The 19,484-nt window shown below is 48.0% G+C and overlaps 1 protein-coding gene across 1 annotated transcript; it reads right to left on the bottom strand.

Moving 5' to 3' along the window:
- Positions 1 to 11,572: 11,572 nt before the first annotated feature.
- On the bottom strand, positions 11,573 to 17,795 carry Spacdr (sperm acrosome developmental regulator). The gene is made up of 3 exons (XM_085837356.1): positions 17,517 to 17,795; positions 16,811 to 17,134; positions 11,573 to 11,987 (listed from the first exon to the last, which is right to left on the bottom strand). Exons 1-3 carry the CDS (start codon positions 17,571 to 17,573, stop codon positions 11,745 to 11,747), a joined length of 624 nt encoding a protein of 207 aa, XP_085693482.1. The 5' UTR covers positions 17,574 to 17,795; the 3' UTR covers positions 11,573 to 11,744.
- Positions 17,796 to 19,484: the final 1,689 nt, after the last annotated feature.

The following is a 19,484-nucleotide window of genomic DNA, read 5'->3' as shown; positions in this document are numbered from 1 at the left end:
ATAAGGTCCTTTCTTGTGAAACCAAAAGGAGAGTGGCTATAGTCCAGAAACAAACTCAGATCTCCCCAAATACCACACCCAAATATGGTAATGGGGTCATAAAGTTCTTACATTAACAAGGAACACAGACAATCATAAATCAAGGTTATCTCTCAAATACCCAGCTGGGAACTTCAGGGCGGTGCAGAGAGGCCACCTCTGCTACAGACCTCGGAGGAGCTCAAGGGCGTTCTCAGCCTTTGGGTTGGGGAAGCTGTTTGTATTTTTCAAAAAGATTTTACCTGGTAGTTTCAAGGATGTTAGGTCAAATACAAGACCTGGGCAATGAATGGTGTGTGTGTGTGTGTGTTATACATATGTGTGGGTGTGTGTTATACACGTGTGTAATGAATTTCACTTTCCACTTTTTTTTTTTTTTTTTTTTTGGAGGGGGAGGTCCAGACAGGGTTTCCCTGTGTAGCCCTGGCTGTCCTGGAACTCACTCTGTAGTCCAAACTGGCCTTGAACTTAGAAATCTGCCTGCCTCTGCCTCCCAAGTGCTGGAATTAAAGGTGTGCTCCATCACTGCCTGACCCACTTAAAAAAAAAAAAAGAAAGAAAGAAAAAAAGTGGGCTGGAGAAATGGCTCAGCAGGTAAGAGCACCGACTGCTCTTCCAGAGGTCCTGAGTTCAATTCCCAGCAACCACATGGTGGCTCACAACCATCTGTAATGGGATCCTATGCCCTCTTTTGGTGTGTCTGAAGACAGCATACAGTGTGTGTGTGTATGTATATATAATTCAAGGAGTGGCCAGAGCATTGTGCACCTCTATTTTTCTAAATCAGTGAAGCTAGTTAATATATATATATAATAAATCAAAGAGAAGAAAGAAAGGAAAAGAAAAGAAAAGAAGAAAGGAAAGGAAAACTCAATGAGAGGCTGGCAAGATGGCTCAGTAGGCCAAAGTGCTTACTGCCAAGCCTGGGAACCTGAATTTGTTCCCTGGGAACCACACAGTGGAAGAAAACCAGCTCCAGCAAGCTGTCCTCCGACTTACACACAGGTTATGGCATGAGCTAGTCCACACCCACATCTAAAAATAAAGGTTACAATTTCAAGTGGGCGGGGACTGTGCTGTAGCTCAGGGGTGGGTTTGAACTAGGTCCTAGCTTTGTCTTCCTGCCCGCCCGGGTTCCTGGCACTCAGAATTCTCTCTCCTCCCCTTTATGTCCTTTACAACATCCTGCCAGGTTCCCCTTTTATTGTTTTGGCAGCAGATGAATGGGGTGTCAAGGATTCTGGCAAAAGGCCCTGATGTTTGGGGAAAGGGGTGTTTCCAAGACACAGTTCTTCGTCTGTCCAGACTGCAACCCCTACCACCTGGTCTTACACACACCGCTTCCAAGCCAGCCCTGGCTCCACCCCCAGCCCCAGCTTTGTACAATGAGGAAAGAAGGTAGGACTGGAAATGTGGCCCCAGGGAGGTTAGAACCCTGTAAGGCATACTCTGTACTGCTTATCCACACCTGCCACCTGTGGAATTGTTGAGATGCCCCGGGAAGGCAGGATGTCATCATGTGTGTAACCCCAGGCAGGGAGATCACAAGTTCACAGCTAGCCTTGGCTGTAAGAGAGACTCTGTCAGAGGGTGCCTAGCATGCATGAGACTCCGGGTTCCATCTCCAGCACTTCATAAAACCAGTTGTGGTCGTATATACCTGTAATCTCAGTACCCCAGAGATGGAGGCAGTAGACTTAGTAGTTCACAGTAATTGCTTTGTACATAGGATGTTGGGGGCCAACCTGGATACATGAGAGCTTTTGTTTAAAAGAAAATAGCTGGGTAGTGGTGGTGCTGCACACCTTTAGTCCCAGCACTTGGGATGCAGAGGCAGTTGGATCTCTGCGTTCCAGGCCTGCCTAACCTAATCTACTTTACTTTTTTATTTTGTGTGTATGCTTGTGTGCCTGAGTGCCTATATGTGCACCACATGCCTGGAGGTACCCTTCAAAGACAGAGAGAGAGAGACAATCGGATTCCCTGGAACCAGAGTTGCAGGCAGTAAGCTGCCTGATGTGGGTGCTGGAAAGCGAACCTGGGTCCTCTGCAAGAGGAGTGTCTTAGTTGGGGTTTTACTGCTGTGAACAGATGCCATAACCAAATCAACTCTCATAAAGGCCAACATTTCACTGGGGCTGGCTTACCGGGTCAGAGGTTCAGTCCAGTATCATCTAGGCAGGAACATGGCAGCATCCAGGCAGGCATGGTGCTGGAGAAGCTGAGAGTTCTACATCTTCATCTGAAGGCTTGCTAGCAGAATACTGGCTTCTAGGCAGCTAGGATGAGGGTCTTACAGCCCACACCCACAGAGACACACCTACTCCAACAAGGCCACACCTCCTAATAGTGCCACTCCCTGGCCCAAGCATATACTGAAAGATCCTGACAGAATGTAAAAGGACACAGAAGCCCTGAAATTGGCAAGATAGACGTCAGTGTTAGCAGAACTAGCTTCACTGATTTAGAAAAATAGAGGTGCACAATGCTCTGGCCACTCCTTGAACCTGTGTGTCTGCCAATGTTTTGACCGTTCCTTGACCCATGTGTGTGCCCACTGATGAAACCCATTGCCAGGTGTTTGTGATATTGGTTGCTGAGAAAGAGTCAGAAAATCTCCCCAGCAACCACAGCCCGGCCAATCCTGAGTTGCTGCACCTGCACCAGACTCTTTCCTTGTACCCCTCCCATACCCATTTCTTGAGAATAGACATTGTTTAGATCTGGAAATCCCCTACGCCCCCCCCTTCTCCTTTCCCCCCTGAGGGCCTATAAAAACTGGGATCCCTTTCCCCTCGAGGTCGACTCCTCTACCCCTGCGTGGGATATGAGTCTTCCCCAGAGCTCTGGCTTTCCCCGAATAAAGCCTCATGTGGTTTGCAACAAGTTCGGTCTATCGTGAGTTCTTGGGTGTCCGCTATTGTCCTGAGGCCTGAGCGAGGGGCTCCTCTCGGAGTCTTTCAATACAAACCATCACAAGGAACAAGGCTTGTGACCACTGAGACATCTCTCCAGCCGCTTATTCTTTTCCTTACCTCTTTCCTAAAGACATCCTTTCCTCAAAACAGATGCTAGAGCAGGCTTCACACACGCCCAGTGGAGATTTACTCTCCCTACTTCCGGCTTACTCAGCATCATTTTAGGCCTCAAAGAGTCATCATATTCAATAAATCATAACCATAAATCCTTTCCCCCACTTTAAGACAAGATCTGTAAACCAAGCTGGCTTTGAACTCACTATGTAGCCAACAGTGACTTTGAACCTCACCCTCCTGTGCCCACCTCTAAATTGTTGGGATTTCAAGTGTGCACCATCATAACTGGGTTTCTGTGGTAGTGGAGGTGGAAGACAGGACCTCATGCATGCAAGGTGAGTACTCTACCCACTGAGCCACATCCCCGGGTCTCCAACAATATCCTTTATTTCTTTACCTGATGTATTTATTTTTATTTACCTTGGTGTTCTGTTTATCTGTGTAAGGAGTCAGATCCCATGGGACCAGAATTACACACAGTTGTGAGTTGCCACGTGGGTACGGGGAATTGAACCCAGGTCCTTTGGAAGGGCAGCCTATATTCTTAATGGCTGGGCCATCTTTCTATCCCCCTTGCAGCATTTTTTTTTTTTCAAGACAAGGTTTCTCAATGTAGCCCTGGCTGTCCTGGAACTTGCTCTGTAGACCAGGCTGGCCTCAAACTCACAGATCTGCCTGCCTCTGTCTGTCTCCTGAGTACAGAGATTAAAAGTGTGTCACCACCACCCAGCACCAAGGACCTTTTTTGTTTTCTTTTTTCTTTTTTCTTTTTTTTTTTTTTTTTTTTGGCTTTTTGAGACAGGGTTTCTCTGTGTAGTCCTGGCTGTCCTGGAACTCACTCTGTAGACCAGGCTGGCCTCGAACTCAGAAATCCGCCTGCCTCTGCCTCCCAAGTGCTGGGATTAAAGGCGTGCACCACCACTTCCGGCCCAAGGACCTTTTAATAGCAGCTAATATGTATCGAGTCATTGAAATGTGTGTCCTCGGGCTGGAGAGATGGCTCAGCGGTTAAGAGCACTGACTGCTCTTCCAGAGGTCCTGAGTTCAATTCCCAGCAACCACATGGTGGCTCACAACCATCCATAACAAGATCTGACTCCCTCTTCTGGAGTGTCTGAAGACAGCTACAGTGTACTTTCATATAGTAAATCTTAAAAAAAAAAAAGAAAGAAAGAAAAGAAAAAGAAAAAAAGAAATGTGTGTCCGCTGACCTTTCAGACAATCTCATGATTCAGACTTTAACCCCTATCCCCACTTTACACCTGAAAAAGCCTAGGCTCAGAGCAGTTCACTAACTCACCACACACCCAGGACATACGTATTGCTTCCAGCCACTTGTGGTGGCTTTGGTTTTTCCTCTTTGATAGTGTCTCCTGGATCTCTGGCTGATCTTAAACTTTCTATGTAGCTACTATGCCCTTGAGCTCTTGATTCTCCTGCCTCTACCTCCAAAATATTTCAAAATTGCCAGTTTGTGCTACCATGCCCAGCTCAACGTGACATTTTTCAACACGGATGGGAGGATTCGGTCAGATAGTTAGAAACAGTAGGCCCAGGACAGAATGATTAAAAGCAAGAGCTGTGCTGGCCTGAGTTTGACGAATTCATTGCTGGGCTAAGCAAACATCATCAGAAGTCTTTGCATAAGGTCGGGACAGCTTCTTTGCAAGCTTGTGGTTCTAGCTTTAAAAACTGGGGGTGAAGCCAGGCGTGGGGACGCACCCCTTTAATCCCAGCAGAGACAGATGGATCTCTTGAGTTCGAGGGTAGCCTGGTCTACAGAGTGAGTTCCAGGACAGCCTGCCCTGAAAAAAGTGGGGGAGGAGTGAGACAGGCAAGTTATCACTATGTATCCCCGGCTGACCAGGCTAGCCCCTACTTAAAAATTATCATTGTGTGTGTGTGTGTGTGTGTGTGTGTGTGTGTGTCACAACCACATGTGGAGGTCAGAGGACAACTTGTAGGAGTTGTTTCCCTCCTTTCATCAGATGGGTAGATCAAACTCAGACCAAACTCGGGTTGTTAGCCGTGGTGACAAGGGCCTTTATCTGCTGAGCCATCTCACCAGGCCAAGCTTGTGGTTCTAACAGACTCTCTCATAATAATTAGTATCAGGAGCTACCTGTTAGCCCTCCACTCACAGCCTCCTGAATTTCTCTCCACCTCCCCACACCAAGCACCTTGCTACGTAGCTCACACTGGCCTTGAACTTGTGACATGTGTTCAATCTCTTCCAGCCCTCTGATGGCTGGCCTTAGAGCTGGTTGCCACCACACTCTCTTCTATTTGTTCTCTGTGTACATTTTTGTGCCTGCAAGCAGGTGTGTGTGTGTGTGTGTGTGTGTGTGTAGGCCAGAAACAGCCCTGGGTGTCATTCCCCAGGAGATACCATTCACTATTTATTTATTTGGAGAGGGTCTCTCACTGGCCTGCAAGTCCCCAACTGAGCTGGCTGGCTACGGGAAATCCCAGGGTCGCTCTGTCCCCATGTTCTTTGCAGCGGTTCTTGGGGCATGTGCCACTCACTCCTGGCTTTTTTGTTGTTGCTACTATTTTGGTTTTTTGTTTTTAAACATGAATTCTAGGAATGGAATTCATGTCCGCCTTTCCTTTTTTCTTGGTGACAGCTGATGTGAGTGTCTCTGTTTTGAGTCTGGCAATTTTAATTTCAGGTATGTTATGTACCATGAAAAACTAAATCCCAGGAGGGGGTGACCTCTGAGGCGAGTCTCTCTTGATCACTAGATCAGGTGGTTTGGGAGCAAGTCCATGAAGAAGAAATAGCACCCAGATCTGAGAAATGGGATTTATTTTTTTTTTAAGATTCTATTTATTTTTAATTTTATGTGTATGCATATATTACCAGGAGGTATATATGTACACTAGGTGTGTGCCTGATGCCCTAAGAGGAAAAAAAAATGTCAGATGCCCCAAAACTAGAATTACAGCTGATTGTGGATTCTGGAAACCAAACCTGGGTCCTCTGCAAGAGCAGACAATGCTCTTCACTGTTGAGCCATCTCTCTAGCCCAAAGTTTGTTTATTTATTTATTTATTTATTTATTTTAATGAGACAGGGCCCTACTATATACCCCAGACTGGCCTTAAGCTTACTAGATAGTCCAGCATGGCCTTGAACTTGCAATCTTTCTGTTTGAGCCTCTCATGTAAGAATGACAGGCATGGGCCACCATACTGGGTGAGACAGGACATTTTGGACAAAGATGCTCTTTAGATTTTTCACCCCCAAGGATGACGGAAAGCCACTGAAAGGTTTAAGCTCTTGAGCCCATGCAACCAGGAGTCCATGTGCCAGATGCATTCCGAGATAACCAAGAACAGGGCGCAATGCATTTGTAGATGACAACATATCACCATGTCAAAGGGTTAGCCATACCTGGTTAGGCAGAGGAGTGGTCAGTGGGTTACAGGAAATCGTAAGAAACAAGGGAAAGGATTTGAAACTTTTTTTTTTTTTTTTTTTTTGGTTTTTCGAGACAGGGTTTCTCTGTGTAGCCCTGGCTGTCCTGGAACTCACTTTGTAGACCAGGCTGGCCTCGAACTCAGAAATCCGCCTGCCTCTGCCTCCCGAGTGCTGGGATTAAAGGCGTGGGCCACCACGCCCGGCTGGATTTGAAACTTTTAGGTGTAGTGGTGCATTCCTGTAGTCCTGGAACACTGGAGGACTGTGGGTTTGCCTCTGTGGGATCCACGCCTGCAGTCCTGGAACACTGGAGGATTGTGGGTTTGCCTCTGTGGGATCCATAGGAAAACTGTGACTGAAGAGGAGATGCTGGGCCTTGGATGCATGAAGCCTTAGCTGCAGTTCCCAGCACTGCCTGTAAAGGCATGGTGGTACATGTCTGTAATCCCAGCACTCGGGAGGCAGAGGCAGGAGGACCTCTGTGAGCTTGAGGTCTGTTCTGGGAGAGAGTTCCAGGATAGCCAAGGCTACACAGAGAAACCCTGTCTCAAGAAATGGGGGTGGGGGGCTGAAGAAATAGAGGAGTAGAGGTGGGGAGAGGAGGGGCAGAGAAGGCAGCTTTCTTTCTCCCAGGGATCACTGCCTCTTCTCACCTCAGGAGATCCAGTAGTTTCCCTCCTGTGTGGCCAGCCCTTCCTCTGATAACTCACACCAGTTTTTTAGGACTCTGGGATGGACTCTTCCGGAACAGGTCAGAATGGAGGCCAATTGTAGAGAGAATGTTTTATGTGTTGTATGGATGCAGCACCGTCAATTAAAAAGCCTATGGCCTATGGCTTTGGCAGGAAATATAGGTGGGACATCCGGGAAGAAGAAAGGATTCTGGGATAGAGCAAAGCTCAGAAGATTCGCTGGGCAGATGTGAGGAGGCTGGCTCATGGTATCTGAACCCAGGTAACCAATCTTGTGGCAAAATGTAGGTTAAAAATAAATGGGATATTTTAAGTTATGTATAGTCAGAGAAGAGCCTAGATATATGGCCAAGATATTTGTAAATCTATTTGGAGTCTGAGTCTTATTTCTGGGAGCATGGAGATGGGAGGAAGAAGCAGAACCTAACTTCAACAGGCAGCTAGGTAGACTGAGAAAGAGCAGTTCTACACTCTGGATCCATCTACACCCACCACCTTTCCTCTCACAAGCCTCCCGGCCAGGGCTGGGCCAACCTCAGACAGGACTAGTGGAAGGAGACAGGTGAGATGTGAGGAAGGCTCTCAAGGCTTCTGGCTAGACACTCATTCCTTCATCTGCCTCCCACTCTTTATGTTGAAAGACAGATGAGGGTGGTATCCCTTTCCTTGAGCAGAGAGCTTCTGGCCCAAACCCAGTTCTTTTTTTTTTTTTTTTTTTTTTTTTTTTTTTGGTTTTTCGAGACAGGGTTTCTCTGTATAGCTCTGGCTGTCCTGGAACTCACTTTGTAGACCAGGCTGGCCTCGAACTCAGAAATCCGCCTGCCTCTGCCTCCCAAGTGCTGGGATTAAAGGCGTGCGCCACCACGCCCGGCTTCCAAACCCAGTTCTTGTGCCTGTAGTTACCTGCAAGGTAACTAACTGTGACTGTGGGGGCCTGCCTATTACGCTCTATTGGACCTTCTGTGTAGACTAGGAAACTCCCTGTCTCCCTTTCTCTGTCTCTTGCCTCAGCCTTTAGAATAGCTGGAATACAGGGATGTGTTACCAACTGGGCCCAGCCAGCTGTGGCGCCAAGAGAATCCAGAGTTTGGAGTGTGCGATGCAGAATCGGCCACTGTGTCTTAGAAACATACTTCTTCAGTGGGAGCGTTGGGTGTCAAGACTGGAGGGTCCAGGGACTAAGGTCTGTCCTCGGGTGGTAAAGTGCTTATCCTAGCATGCACAAAGTCCTGGGTTTGGTCCCCAGCACCACATTAAATAACATCAACAGACAAAACTAACAACAGGCGTGTGTTGTTACAGGATCAGGTAGAAGTCCAGTGTCATCCGTGTTCACGTAGTGAGTTTGAGGCCAGCCTGGATTACTGAGTAAATTCAAAGCCTGCCTGAGTCTCTATCTCAAAATAAGATGTAAAAGGATCAATGGGTATATAATCTCTATAATCCCACCACTAAGAAGGCTGAGACAAAAGTTGAGAGTTCAAGACTAGCCTGAGCTACATCGTGAGTCTTTTAAGAAGTATGGAGCTGGAGAGATGGCTCAGTAGTCAGCAGCACTGGGTTTTGTTCCCCAGCACTCGTGTGGCTGCTCACCGCCATCTGTAACTCCGGTTCCAGGGCATCTAATTCGGGTACCAGGCATGCACGTGGTGAACAGACAAAAGCAGGCAGAACCCCCATATACAGAGTATAAAAATTGTTTAAAAGTGTGTATGTGTAATCCCAGCACTCGGGAGGCAGAGGCAGGCGGATTTCTGAGTTCGAGGCCAGCCTGGTCTACAAAGTGAGTTCCAGGACAGCCAGGGCTACACAGAGAAACCCTGTCTCGGAAAAAAAAAAAAAAAAAGTGTGTGTGTGTGTGTGTGTGTCCGCGTCCGTGTCTGTGTCCGTGTGTGTGTGTGTAATGGGTAAAGTGCTTGCCTCACAATCACGAGGACCGGAGTTCAGAACCCAAAACCTACATTAAAAACCTGTGTGTGGCGACAGACATACGTGAGTAATCCTAGGGCTGGGGAAGCAGAGACAGGTAGATCCCTGGATGGCAGGACAGCCTAGCAAAATTGCCCAACCCCAAGTCTCAGGTAGGAACCCTATGTAGAAAAACAAGGTGGAGAGTGGCTAAGAATGCCACCAAGTTAACTACTGTCTCTATATGCACAGACATGCAGGTGCGTGTGCACGCACACACTCACACACATACACGTTGGGGCTAGGTAGAGAGCTTGGGAGTGTGGCTCAATGGTAACACACTTGCCTATGACTGAGTGGTGGAACGCTCGCCTAGCACGCACCAAGTGCTGGGTTTGCTCTTATATGTATAGTGTGTATCTGGATAAAGCAGTGGTTCTCAGCCTTTCTTATGCTGCGACCCTTTAACGCAGTTCCTCACGGTGTGCTGACCCCCAACCATAACATTATTTCCACTGTTACTCCGTAACTGTAATTTTGCTACTGTTATGAATCCTAGTGTAAATATCTGTGTTTCCCAATGGTCTTAGGCAACCCCTGTGAAAGGGTTGTTTCACCACCACCATCACCACCACCAAAAGGGGTTGAGACCCACAGGTACAGAACCCCTGGGGTTGTGCCTTAGTTTTCTAGCAATGTGATGATCCCTGCCTGTTGCTCTTTACTGCCCCCTTGTGGTCAAGGTGCAAAATACAACTCACAAGTAACTTCTATGCGTGTGTACAAGTGTGTGTGTAATGGCCAAGGGATTCTGTCATTCTCAGTTGCTCTCCTCTCCATACCAACATCTTTTTTTACAGTATGTGTGTGTGTGTGTGTGTGTGTGTGTGGTGTTAGCATGAACAAACCATGTACATATGGAAGTCAGAGGACAGCTTATACTATGAGAGTCATTTCTCCTTTCTCCATGTGGGTCCCAGGAGTAATATTTAGGTTGTCGGGCTCAATGGCAAGAGCCTTTACCTGCTGAGCCATCTCACTGGCCCTCCACCTTGGTTTTTAAAACAGGGTCTCTTGGTGAACCTGAAGCTCACCCATCCTGCTAGACTGACCTTGAATTCTGATCTTTTCACCTCTACCTCCCTAGTGCCGGGATTAGAAGAATGTTACTACTTTGCCTGGTTTTTTGCAGTGCTGGGGTTTGAGTCCAAGGCTTTGTGCATTGGAGGCAAAGACTCCAGCAACTGGGCTGAAGTCCCCAGTGTGTGACTTCCAGGGCCACCATGCAGAACAGCTATCAGCGCTTCCCTGTCTCCTCTCCGTCCCCCAATTCCCCTCTCCTTGCCTTTCTCCCTTCTTCCCTCCTCTCTCCTGCCCAAGGATCAGGCTGCTAGCTTTAAGTTTCTCTAACTTCAAGTATTGCTGACAACCCCAAGCCCTGCGAACTCTCAAATCTCCCAAAACTTTCTATTTGCATTTCCTTAGAGAGCTGCCTCTGCATTTGAGAGGGCAAACAGAGAGAGGGCCAGACAGGATTGTGACCCCAGGATGCCCTCTCACCCAATTACTCTCCACCCCCCTCATAGGACAGCCCCCCTCTCAGCTAATGAGTCACAGCTTCTACTTGGCCTCCTCAGCCCATCCTGACACCCCCACGCCCCCCACACACACACACCCACAGCTCATTCTTCCCTACCCTTGCTCAGAGTCTATGTAGCTTCCAGACAACCCTGGGAAGCATCATTACCTGAGGCTCTCAGGAGGGTACAGGCAGTAGAACCAAATTTCTTCCCCCACAGATGAATCTCTGCAGCCCCAAGTGGGTATCCTCAGAATTACAACTTCCAAGCCCCATATGACATCACACTGTTGCCATCACAACATATAAGAGACTGAGGCAGAAGGACCAGTAGTCCAAGATCATCTTCAATCTGCATAGTGAGCCCCACTATGCATTATGTCCTACTAGGTAAAAGGGCCTGTCCCAAGCTGGGTGGTAGTGCATGCCTCCCAGCACTTGGGAGGCAAAGGCAGGCGGATTTCTGAGTTCGAGGCCAGCCTGGTCTACAGAGTGAGTTCCAGGACAGCCAGGGTTATACAGAGAAACCCTGTCTTGTAAAACGAAACAAAACAAAAGTCAGGGCTGCTGCCCAGTGGGCATGATGCTGTTGCTATGGTTACTGACTAGGCAGAGCAGTCAAAGGCAATTCATGTCCTAGGAGGGTGTAGAGATGTAAGGATAGGACTGGTCCACTTCTGACATATAAAAAAGATACCTAGGGGTTACTTTCATGCATAATTGCAACCCCCCAGACACACACACATTTAGTGGGTGTTTCTTCACATACACCATAACCCCACCAAGTTCCCTCACTGCCTCTCATTCATGAGCACAGACTACATCTACTCAGACATATCCTGTATTTATTTCTCAATATTTAATTTTTTTTTTTTTTACAAATTGAATAAACACAGAGAAGGGGAGTGTGTTCGACCCCAGGCCTGGTCTTGGGGCTCCAGTGAGATGTGACAGTATGGTCGAATGTCTCTGCGCGAGTAGCTCTGACCTGATGGCCATTGAACCCTTCCTGTCAATCTTCCGTAAGAGTGAGGTGGGGGCTTTCAAAGGATCTGGGGCTCCCCTGCCTAAAGAGGACTTCGGGCATCATGTTTGAGGCCCTGCACTGGTTCAGAGTGACGGGAAGTATAGGAGGGATGAGCCCGCATACGGCGCCGTCTTCGCCTCTCCTGCCTGCGGGCCAGCTCTCTTAGATGTTTGCGGATGACCCAGAGCACCAGGTACACTTCCCGCAGTATCTCAGCCTCTGGCGTCCCGCAGGCCAACCTGGTCCTCGTGTGGGAGGAAACTGAGCCAGCACTCATAGAAGACTGTAAAAGAAAGAAATAAGGGGGTGTCACGGGAGGATAGATGGACCAGCAAATAAACAGCAAAGGGTTGGCTGCCTTTTACCTCCTCCATCAGATTAGCATAGGCATCACTTCCTCCAGGGAGTCCTCTCAGCTTGCATTAAGTGTTGACTCTTCCTGCCCTTATGTTTTCCCTAAGGTTCCATGTTTCACGGCTTTAAATTCCTAGTCCTGCCTCAGGCTCTGAGTGCTGAGATTTGGGGCATTTTATTTCTTCCTCTCGCTCCTCTCCTTCGTTTTCCGCTTCCCTCTCTCACTTCACCCATTTGTTCTCCTTTCTGTTTTGTTTGCTTTTAAGACAAAGTCTCACGCTGTTAATCCAGGCTGGTCTGAAATTCACTATCGAAAACTCAGGCTAGCCCCAAACTTGAAGACTCCTCCTGCCTCCACTCCCAGAATTACAGTCGTGTGTCACCTTGTCCTGTTTTCTTTCTTTTCAATTTTTGCTTGTTTGTTTGTTTGTTTGTTTGTTTGTAGAGGGGGGAGGGGGGGCTCAAGGTAGGACTTCACTGTGTAGCCCTGGCTGTCCTTGAACTCACTCTGTAGACCAGACTGACCTTGAAGTCTCAAGTGGTAGGATTAAAGACGTGTGCCACCACAGCCAAGCAACTTATTTTCTTTCAGTAAGAATAATTTGTGAGACACAGGGGCAAAGGGAATAGCTTAGTGCATCAGATCAAACATCAGGCTGACAGCTGCTTCCCAGCACCACATACTAAACCAAGTGGAGCACAGAGAGCTCTCTGGCCAGCCAGTCTATGGGAAACAGCAAGGTCCAGGTTCAGAGACAGACGCTGTCTAAAACACTCTGCATGGTAGAGCAGGGCCCCAGCACTTGGGAGGGAGAAGGCACATCTCTAACTTTGAGGCCATTTTAGTCTGCATAGAGAGTTCCAGGTCAGCCAGGGTCATAGTAAGATCCTGTGTTTAAAAAAAAAAAAAAAAGCAAGCCGGGCGGTGGTGGTGCACACCTTTAATCCCAGCACTTGGGAGGAAGAGGCAGGTGGATTTCTGAGTTCCAAGCCAGCCTGGTCTACAGAGTGAGTTCCAGGACAGCCAGGGCTATACAGAGAAATCTTGTCTCGAAAAACAAAAACAAACAAACAAACAAACAAACAAAAAGCAGAGAACAATATGGGAAAATACCCACATAATAGAGGAACGTAGCCGGGCATAGTGGCACACACCTTTAATTCCAACACGTAGGAGGCAGAGGCAAGCCTAGTCTACACAGTGGATTCCAGAAACAGGGCTACATAGTGAAACCCAATCTTGGAAACAACGAACAAAAAGATTTGTGTTATTATCCATTTAAATTATGTGCGTGTATGCATCAGCCTGTGGGGGGTGGGGGTGGGGGGGTACATTTGAGTGCAGTGCCCACAAAGACCACAAGAGGGCAGTGGATTCACTGGAGTTACAGGTGGGCCTCAGCTGCTCTAGGTGGGTGCTAGGAACCAAAGGAGCCTCTGCAAAAGAAGTGTGCTTGCTTTAAGAAAAAACAATTTCTGTGTGTGTTTGCCTGTATATATGTGCACCACATTCCTATCTGGTGCCTGAGACTACAAGACGGCTGGGACTGGATCCCCTGGAACTGGAGTAAGAGATAGTTGGGAGCTGGCACGCCCATGCTGGGAATTGAACCCAGGTCCTCTTGAAGAGCAGGCAGTGCTCTTCTTTTCTTTTCTTTCTTTCTTTCTTTCTTTTTTTTTTTTTTTTTGATTTATTTTATGTATGTGAATACACTGTTGCTCTCTTCAGACACACCAGATAAGGGCATCAGATCTTATTACAGATGGTTGTGAGCCACCGTGTGGTTGCTGGGAATTGAACTTAGAACCTCTGGAAGAGCAGTCAGTGCTCTTAACCACTGAGCCATCTCTCCAGCCCCAGGCAGTGCTCTTAACTGCTAAGCCATCTCTACCACCTGCAGACATCCCTGGTTTCACTTTTATCCCTGTGTATGTTGTGTGTGGGCATGTATATGTGCTTAATTCTATAAAACCGTATCACGTGCAGAACTGTGTATCTACCTACCAACCAAGAGCATCACAAGCGTTACTAAGGTTACCCTTTTATTGTGAAGGTAATCCCAACTCAATCGGTTTCATCCCCTTCCTTCGCTGTCTTGTCTCTCACTACCCCTAGCAGTACTAGGGATTAAATCTGAGGCCTCAGACAGGTTAGGCAAGCACATTTCTCCTGAACTGCAGTCCCAGCCAATGCCGTCTTATAACCTCCTCCACACGGCATCTGGCCACCACCAAACCACGTAACATGTTCCCAGTTTCTAGATTTTATCTTAATAATGGTGTAGAGAAACTAGCAGTTGGCAGTATGCTTGTGCAGCAGGCAAAAAAGCCAAAGGTTTCATCGCCACTGCCACATAAGCCCAGTGTGGTGGTGCACACCTGTAAGCCCAGAATTGGGGATGGGAGTGGCAACCAGAGGGTCAGAAATTCAAGGTTACAATAAATACATAGGAAGTTTGATACCAACCTGCAGGAGACCTTGTTTAAAAAATAAATAAATAAATAAATACATAAATAAATAAATATAAAAAGATTATATCACTCCTGATTAAACAACTCCAAGGCTATTCTTGTTCTTAGGGTTAAATTCAAATCCTACCACCTGGCCATCTACCCTGCCATTCATTTATGTGTAGTGCCTATTCAAATAGGTCCTTAGCTCTCCCATAACATAAGCCACTCCCCCAGCCCCACCCCTCTATCCTGACTCTCCTCACACCATACCGCCCCCCTCCTCCATTTCCTCTTAATTTTCGCCAAGCCAATCAAACTGCTTCAGGCCTCAGTTTCCCCCTCTCTACATCTATGGAAGCATATTTGGTGCTCCATGCCCACTTCTTCATTGGATGCTCCTTTGGTACCCAAGTCCTCTGTACCTGCAACCTTACTCCATTTGGGTATAAAACCAACACAGCCTCTTTGTTCCCTGGTCTGAGGCCTTCCAGGTCTGGGTAAATTCCGATTACCACTGTCTTTGCTTCACAATAGAAGAGGTGCTACTACAGAGGACTGGCTGCACACTGGGTAGAGGGAGGAGCTGGAGGCGGAGCTTGGTCTGTCCAGCACGCGTGAAGTCCTGGGTAGTATTTGCTGGAAATCCCAACACCAAGGAGAGGGGGCAGGAGGATTAGGAGAGTTCAAGGCCAGGAAAGATGGCTCAGCTGGTAAAGTGTTTGTGGTGTAAGCCTGAAGACCAAAATTCAGATCCTCAAAACCTATGTAGAAAGCTGGATACCAAGCTGGGCAGTGGTGACGCATGCCTTTAATTCCAGCACTTAAGAGACAGAGGGAGGTGGATTTCTGAGTTCAAGGCCAGCCTGGTCTACACAGTGAGTTCCAGGACAGTCAGGAATACAGAGAGAATCCTTGTTTCAAAACAAAACAAAACAAAACAAAACAAAAATCAAACAAAACCAACAACTAAAGCTGGATACCACAGCGTATGTATCTGTAACCCTAGCACTCCCATAGTGAAACGGGAGGAGGCAGGAGACTCCCCAGAGATGCTCAGAACAGTCATCTACAGCAGTGACAAACAAGACATCCTGTGGAAGGGATGGAAAGATGGCTCAGTGGTTAAGAACCCCTGCTGTTCTTGAAGAGGATCCATGCTGGGAGGCTCACACACCCTGCAACTCCAGCTCTAAGGGGTCTGACTCCCTCTCTCTTATGGCTTCATGGGCGCCTGCATACACATGGCATGTACATGCATGCAGCATACTCATACATAAAAATATAATAAAATAACAGGAAAAGACTGACACCCAAGGTTGCCCTCTGATTTCCACAAGCATGTTAACGGCACAGGTGTAACTTATACACACAGGAAGAAAGGAAGAGGTTTGTTTTTTAATGAAAAGGAAAGGAATTTGGGGATCAGGGCATAGTGGTATACACTTTTAATCTCAGCACTTGGCAGACAGAGGTAAGAGGACCTCTGAGTTCCATGCCAGCCAGAACACATATTGAGAACCTGTCTCAAAAAAAACCTAAAGGGCTGGAGAGATGGCTCAGTGGTTAAGAGCATTGACTGTTCTTCAAAGGTCCTGAGTTCAAGTCCCAGCAACCACATGGTGGCTCACAACCATCTGTAATGAGGTCCGATGCCCTCTCTGGCGTGTCTGAAGAGAGCAATGGTGTACTCATACATAAATAAGTCTTAAAAAAAAACAAACCCAAAAACCTAAAATAAATAAGCAGAATAAAAATCTTGGGGCCAGAGAGATGGCTTAGCAGTTAAAATACTTGATATTCTTGCAAAAGACCCTAGTACCTGCAATCAGATAGCTAACAGCCACCTGAAAGTACAGGTTCCAGGGGTTCTGACAGTCTTTTATAGCCTCCTTTGGACAACTGCACATATATGGTGCACATATAGACAAGCAGAAACACATAGACACATAAATAACTTTTTTTCAAGATAAAGTTTCTCTGTGTAGCCTTTGGCTGTCCTGAAACTCTGTCGACCAGGCCAGCCTCAAACTCAACAGAGATCCTCCTGCCTCTGCTTCTTGATTCTGGGACTAAGGTGTGTGCTACTAACTGCCCAGCTTTTAAAAAATACCTTTTAAAAAATACTCAGAAATAAATTTAAGTAGGAATGGATTGCAGTTATCCTCAGCTACATAGCAAGTTCCAGGCAATTCTGGACTACACGAGAGCCTGTCTCAAACAAATCAAACCAAAAACCCAGTGCTGGAGGAGGGACAGAGGAGGATCGGGTCTCAGGGTGAGAGATGGGAGAGTACACACCTTCCACCTACATAGTTGCCAGCCGGACTGTAACATGGAGAACATGAACATAGAGACTGAGTTTACTAGGGTCATCAGGGAACGGCTGTCACGATTCGAATGGCTCTCTTGATCATGCACAGGAGATCTTTCCTTGGCTGAGGCCAGCGCACAGGGTTCGAGCATCCCTGGGCACACATCCAGGTCGGCGACCATGGCCTCTTTGTGGGGCTTGACCAACTTTACAGTGTCAGAATCCGTGGAAGCCTTCTCCGGTCCTGTCAATGGACGCTTCTCGTGCTGCTCGGACGTGCCTGGCTTGCCTAGGTGTTTCCAGAACAGGACCTAAGAAATAAGACACAGGGTGGGTTGGATAGTTCAGTGGGTGAAAGCTCCTGCCAGGTGGGCCTGACAGTCTGAGGTAGGTCTTTGGCTCCTGTGATGAGAGGAGAAAACTGATTCCCAAAAGTTGTCTGTTTGTTCCCCTATACATAATAGTAGTAGAAACAAAACACAGGGGAGGGGAGGAGACCCCACAGTGAAGACAGCGATGTGACTTTCCACCACCCACAGTCCTTCCCCGCTCATCTTAAAGCACCCCCTCCTGTTTTGTCTTGAGCTAAAAGAGGCCCAAACCGAGAAACAAGGTAAGGTCAGGGTCGCTACAGCCCAGACAACACGAACCACAACTCCTATCTCACAGCCGTCTTATATTCGTAAAACTCACCCAACTGGGCACCTTTCGCCAAATTTGCCTAATCCATTTCAAGAACCTCATGACCATGACAATCTCTCTTGACACCACAAGTCCAAAGTATGGCACAAAGCGAGCATTTGAGGCGTAGGAGGGAAAAGGCTATGAGCCAGTGCCACCACCAGAGAGGATGTGTGGGTACTGCAGCGCTTCAAGCACAGTATCAAAGGAAGAAATACGAAATCCAAAAGGGGCGTACCCCCCAATGACTCATGACAGGCCCTTCCTCCCCTCCCTGGGACAGGGAGAGGAGTCGAAGTAGATGAGAACTTAGAGTGAGGGAGTGTTCTAGATCATTGTGAGAGCTGTCTGGCCCCAACCCCCCCAAGGACCTTCCAAGACCTCAGAGCCAATCATTGATGTCCTGGTCTCTTCTGGCCCAAGAACCAAGATAATGAAATCAATGTTGATCAAGAGCCCAGAAACTCTTTAAGCGTTCTCTGTGGATTTTGCTAGATAATTTTTACAACAGTACTTCAAGGTAAGTGTTTGGAGAGTGGATACAAGATGTGTAAAAACTGGATTTGAGGGGACTGGAGAGATGGCTCAGCCATTAAGGGCGTTTGCTGCTTTTCCAGAGGACCAGGGTTCTAGCCCTAGCTTCCACACGGTAGTTTACCACCTATAACTCCTGTTCTAGGGGATCTAACGCAATGAGGACTTGCATTTGGGTCCTCAAGCACCCTACACCCCAACCCTCCAATGCTGTATGTCTGTAATTCTAGTGGGGAAGCCGAGACTAAAGGATCCCTGGGGCTTGCTGGCCAGTCAGTCTAGCTCCATAGTGAGTTCAAGACCATCATGGGCTAAATGATACCCTCTACCTAGACAACTGAAGACTGGGGCCATGAGTCCGTGGGTAAGGAGGAGGTGCTGAATACACAAGCCTTGGTTGGGAGTCAGAGACCCAAGATACAGTAGCAAACATTTACAATACCAGTGCTCCTAACAGGAAATGAGAGGCCAAGATAAAGGATGGCTAGCTGGGCATCCTTAGCAAGGACAGACCCTGTCTCAGAGAAGGTCAAAGGTGAAGAGTGACACCCAGGTTTATCCTCTGGTCTCTCCATGTGGGCAATAGCACAGAGTGAACACTCGCATCAAACTACAATGAACCAGGGCCAGCATGCTGGTGAATACCTGTCATCCCTGCACATAGGAGGATCAGGCCTCCGGCACCATTCTCAACTATATAGTTAAGTCTGAAGCCAGGTTGGGCTACATGACACCGTTTTAACCACCAAACCCTGACCCCAAAAGAAAAGACGGGGTCCAATCTGGTTGGTCGGGCCACCAAAGACTTAAAGCCCTGCTAAGGCTTCCTCTCTGATCCCCAGAGACAAGACTTTCTCCGTCAAGGCTCTTAGTGCTGACCCCTTTGCCCCCACTAGATGGGGCCCTTCTTGGCTGCCTCAGTCGGCCTGGGAGAGAAGCCCAGGCTGTCAGGGAGGAGCCTGCTCACCCACTGGGCCTAGTCCTCATCCAGCTAGGGGTGGGGTAGAAGCCAAGGCAGTCTGCCAGGCCTGGCAAGGGCACCATGTGCCCTAAGAGCCTGGCCCACACCCAGCCTTAAGACAAGGGGCCCATTCAGGGTTCCTTGCCTGTCTCCAAGCAGCCACCCGGATCCAGCCCACAAGAGAGGACACACTGGGAAGCTGGGGGTGGATCCTGACACTCACCAAAGACTTCATTGTTATGTCCTCCCCTCACAGGGCCAACCACCAGCACGTGGGTAGACACCGCCCCCTACCTCTTTCCTTAGGCCAGCCTGCTAGGCCTTTCCAGGGACCAAGACCATTCCCAAGCCATTTTCTGGCATCTTCTCCAGGGTGGACCTGGGATCTTGTGTGTGTGTGTGTGTTTGTGTGCGTGAGGGCGTGTGTTGGGGACAGCGTAACTACATACATAGCTGGACACAGCAACAGCACACCAACCTCCATA

The sequence above is a fragment of the Mus caroli genome, unplaced genomic scaffold (assembly GCF_978045245.1).
Source record: "Mus caroli unplaced genomic scaffold, Mus_caroli_1 scaffold_4, whole genome shotgun sequence".
NCBI lineage: Eukaryota > Metazoa > Chordata > Mammalia > Rodentia > Muridae > Mus > Mus caroli.
The sequence above is the reverse complement of the archived record's forward strand: the minus strand, read 5'-3'. Positions and strand labels throughout refer to the sequence as shown.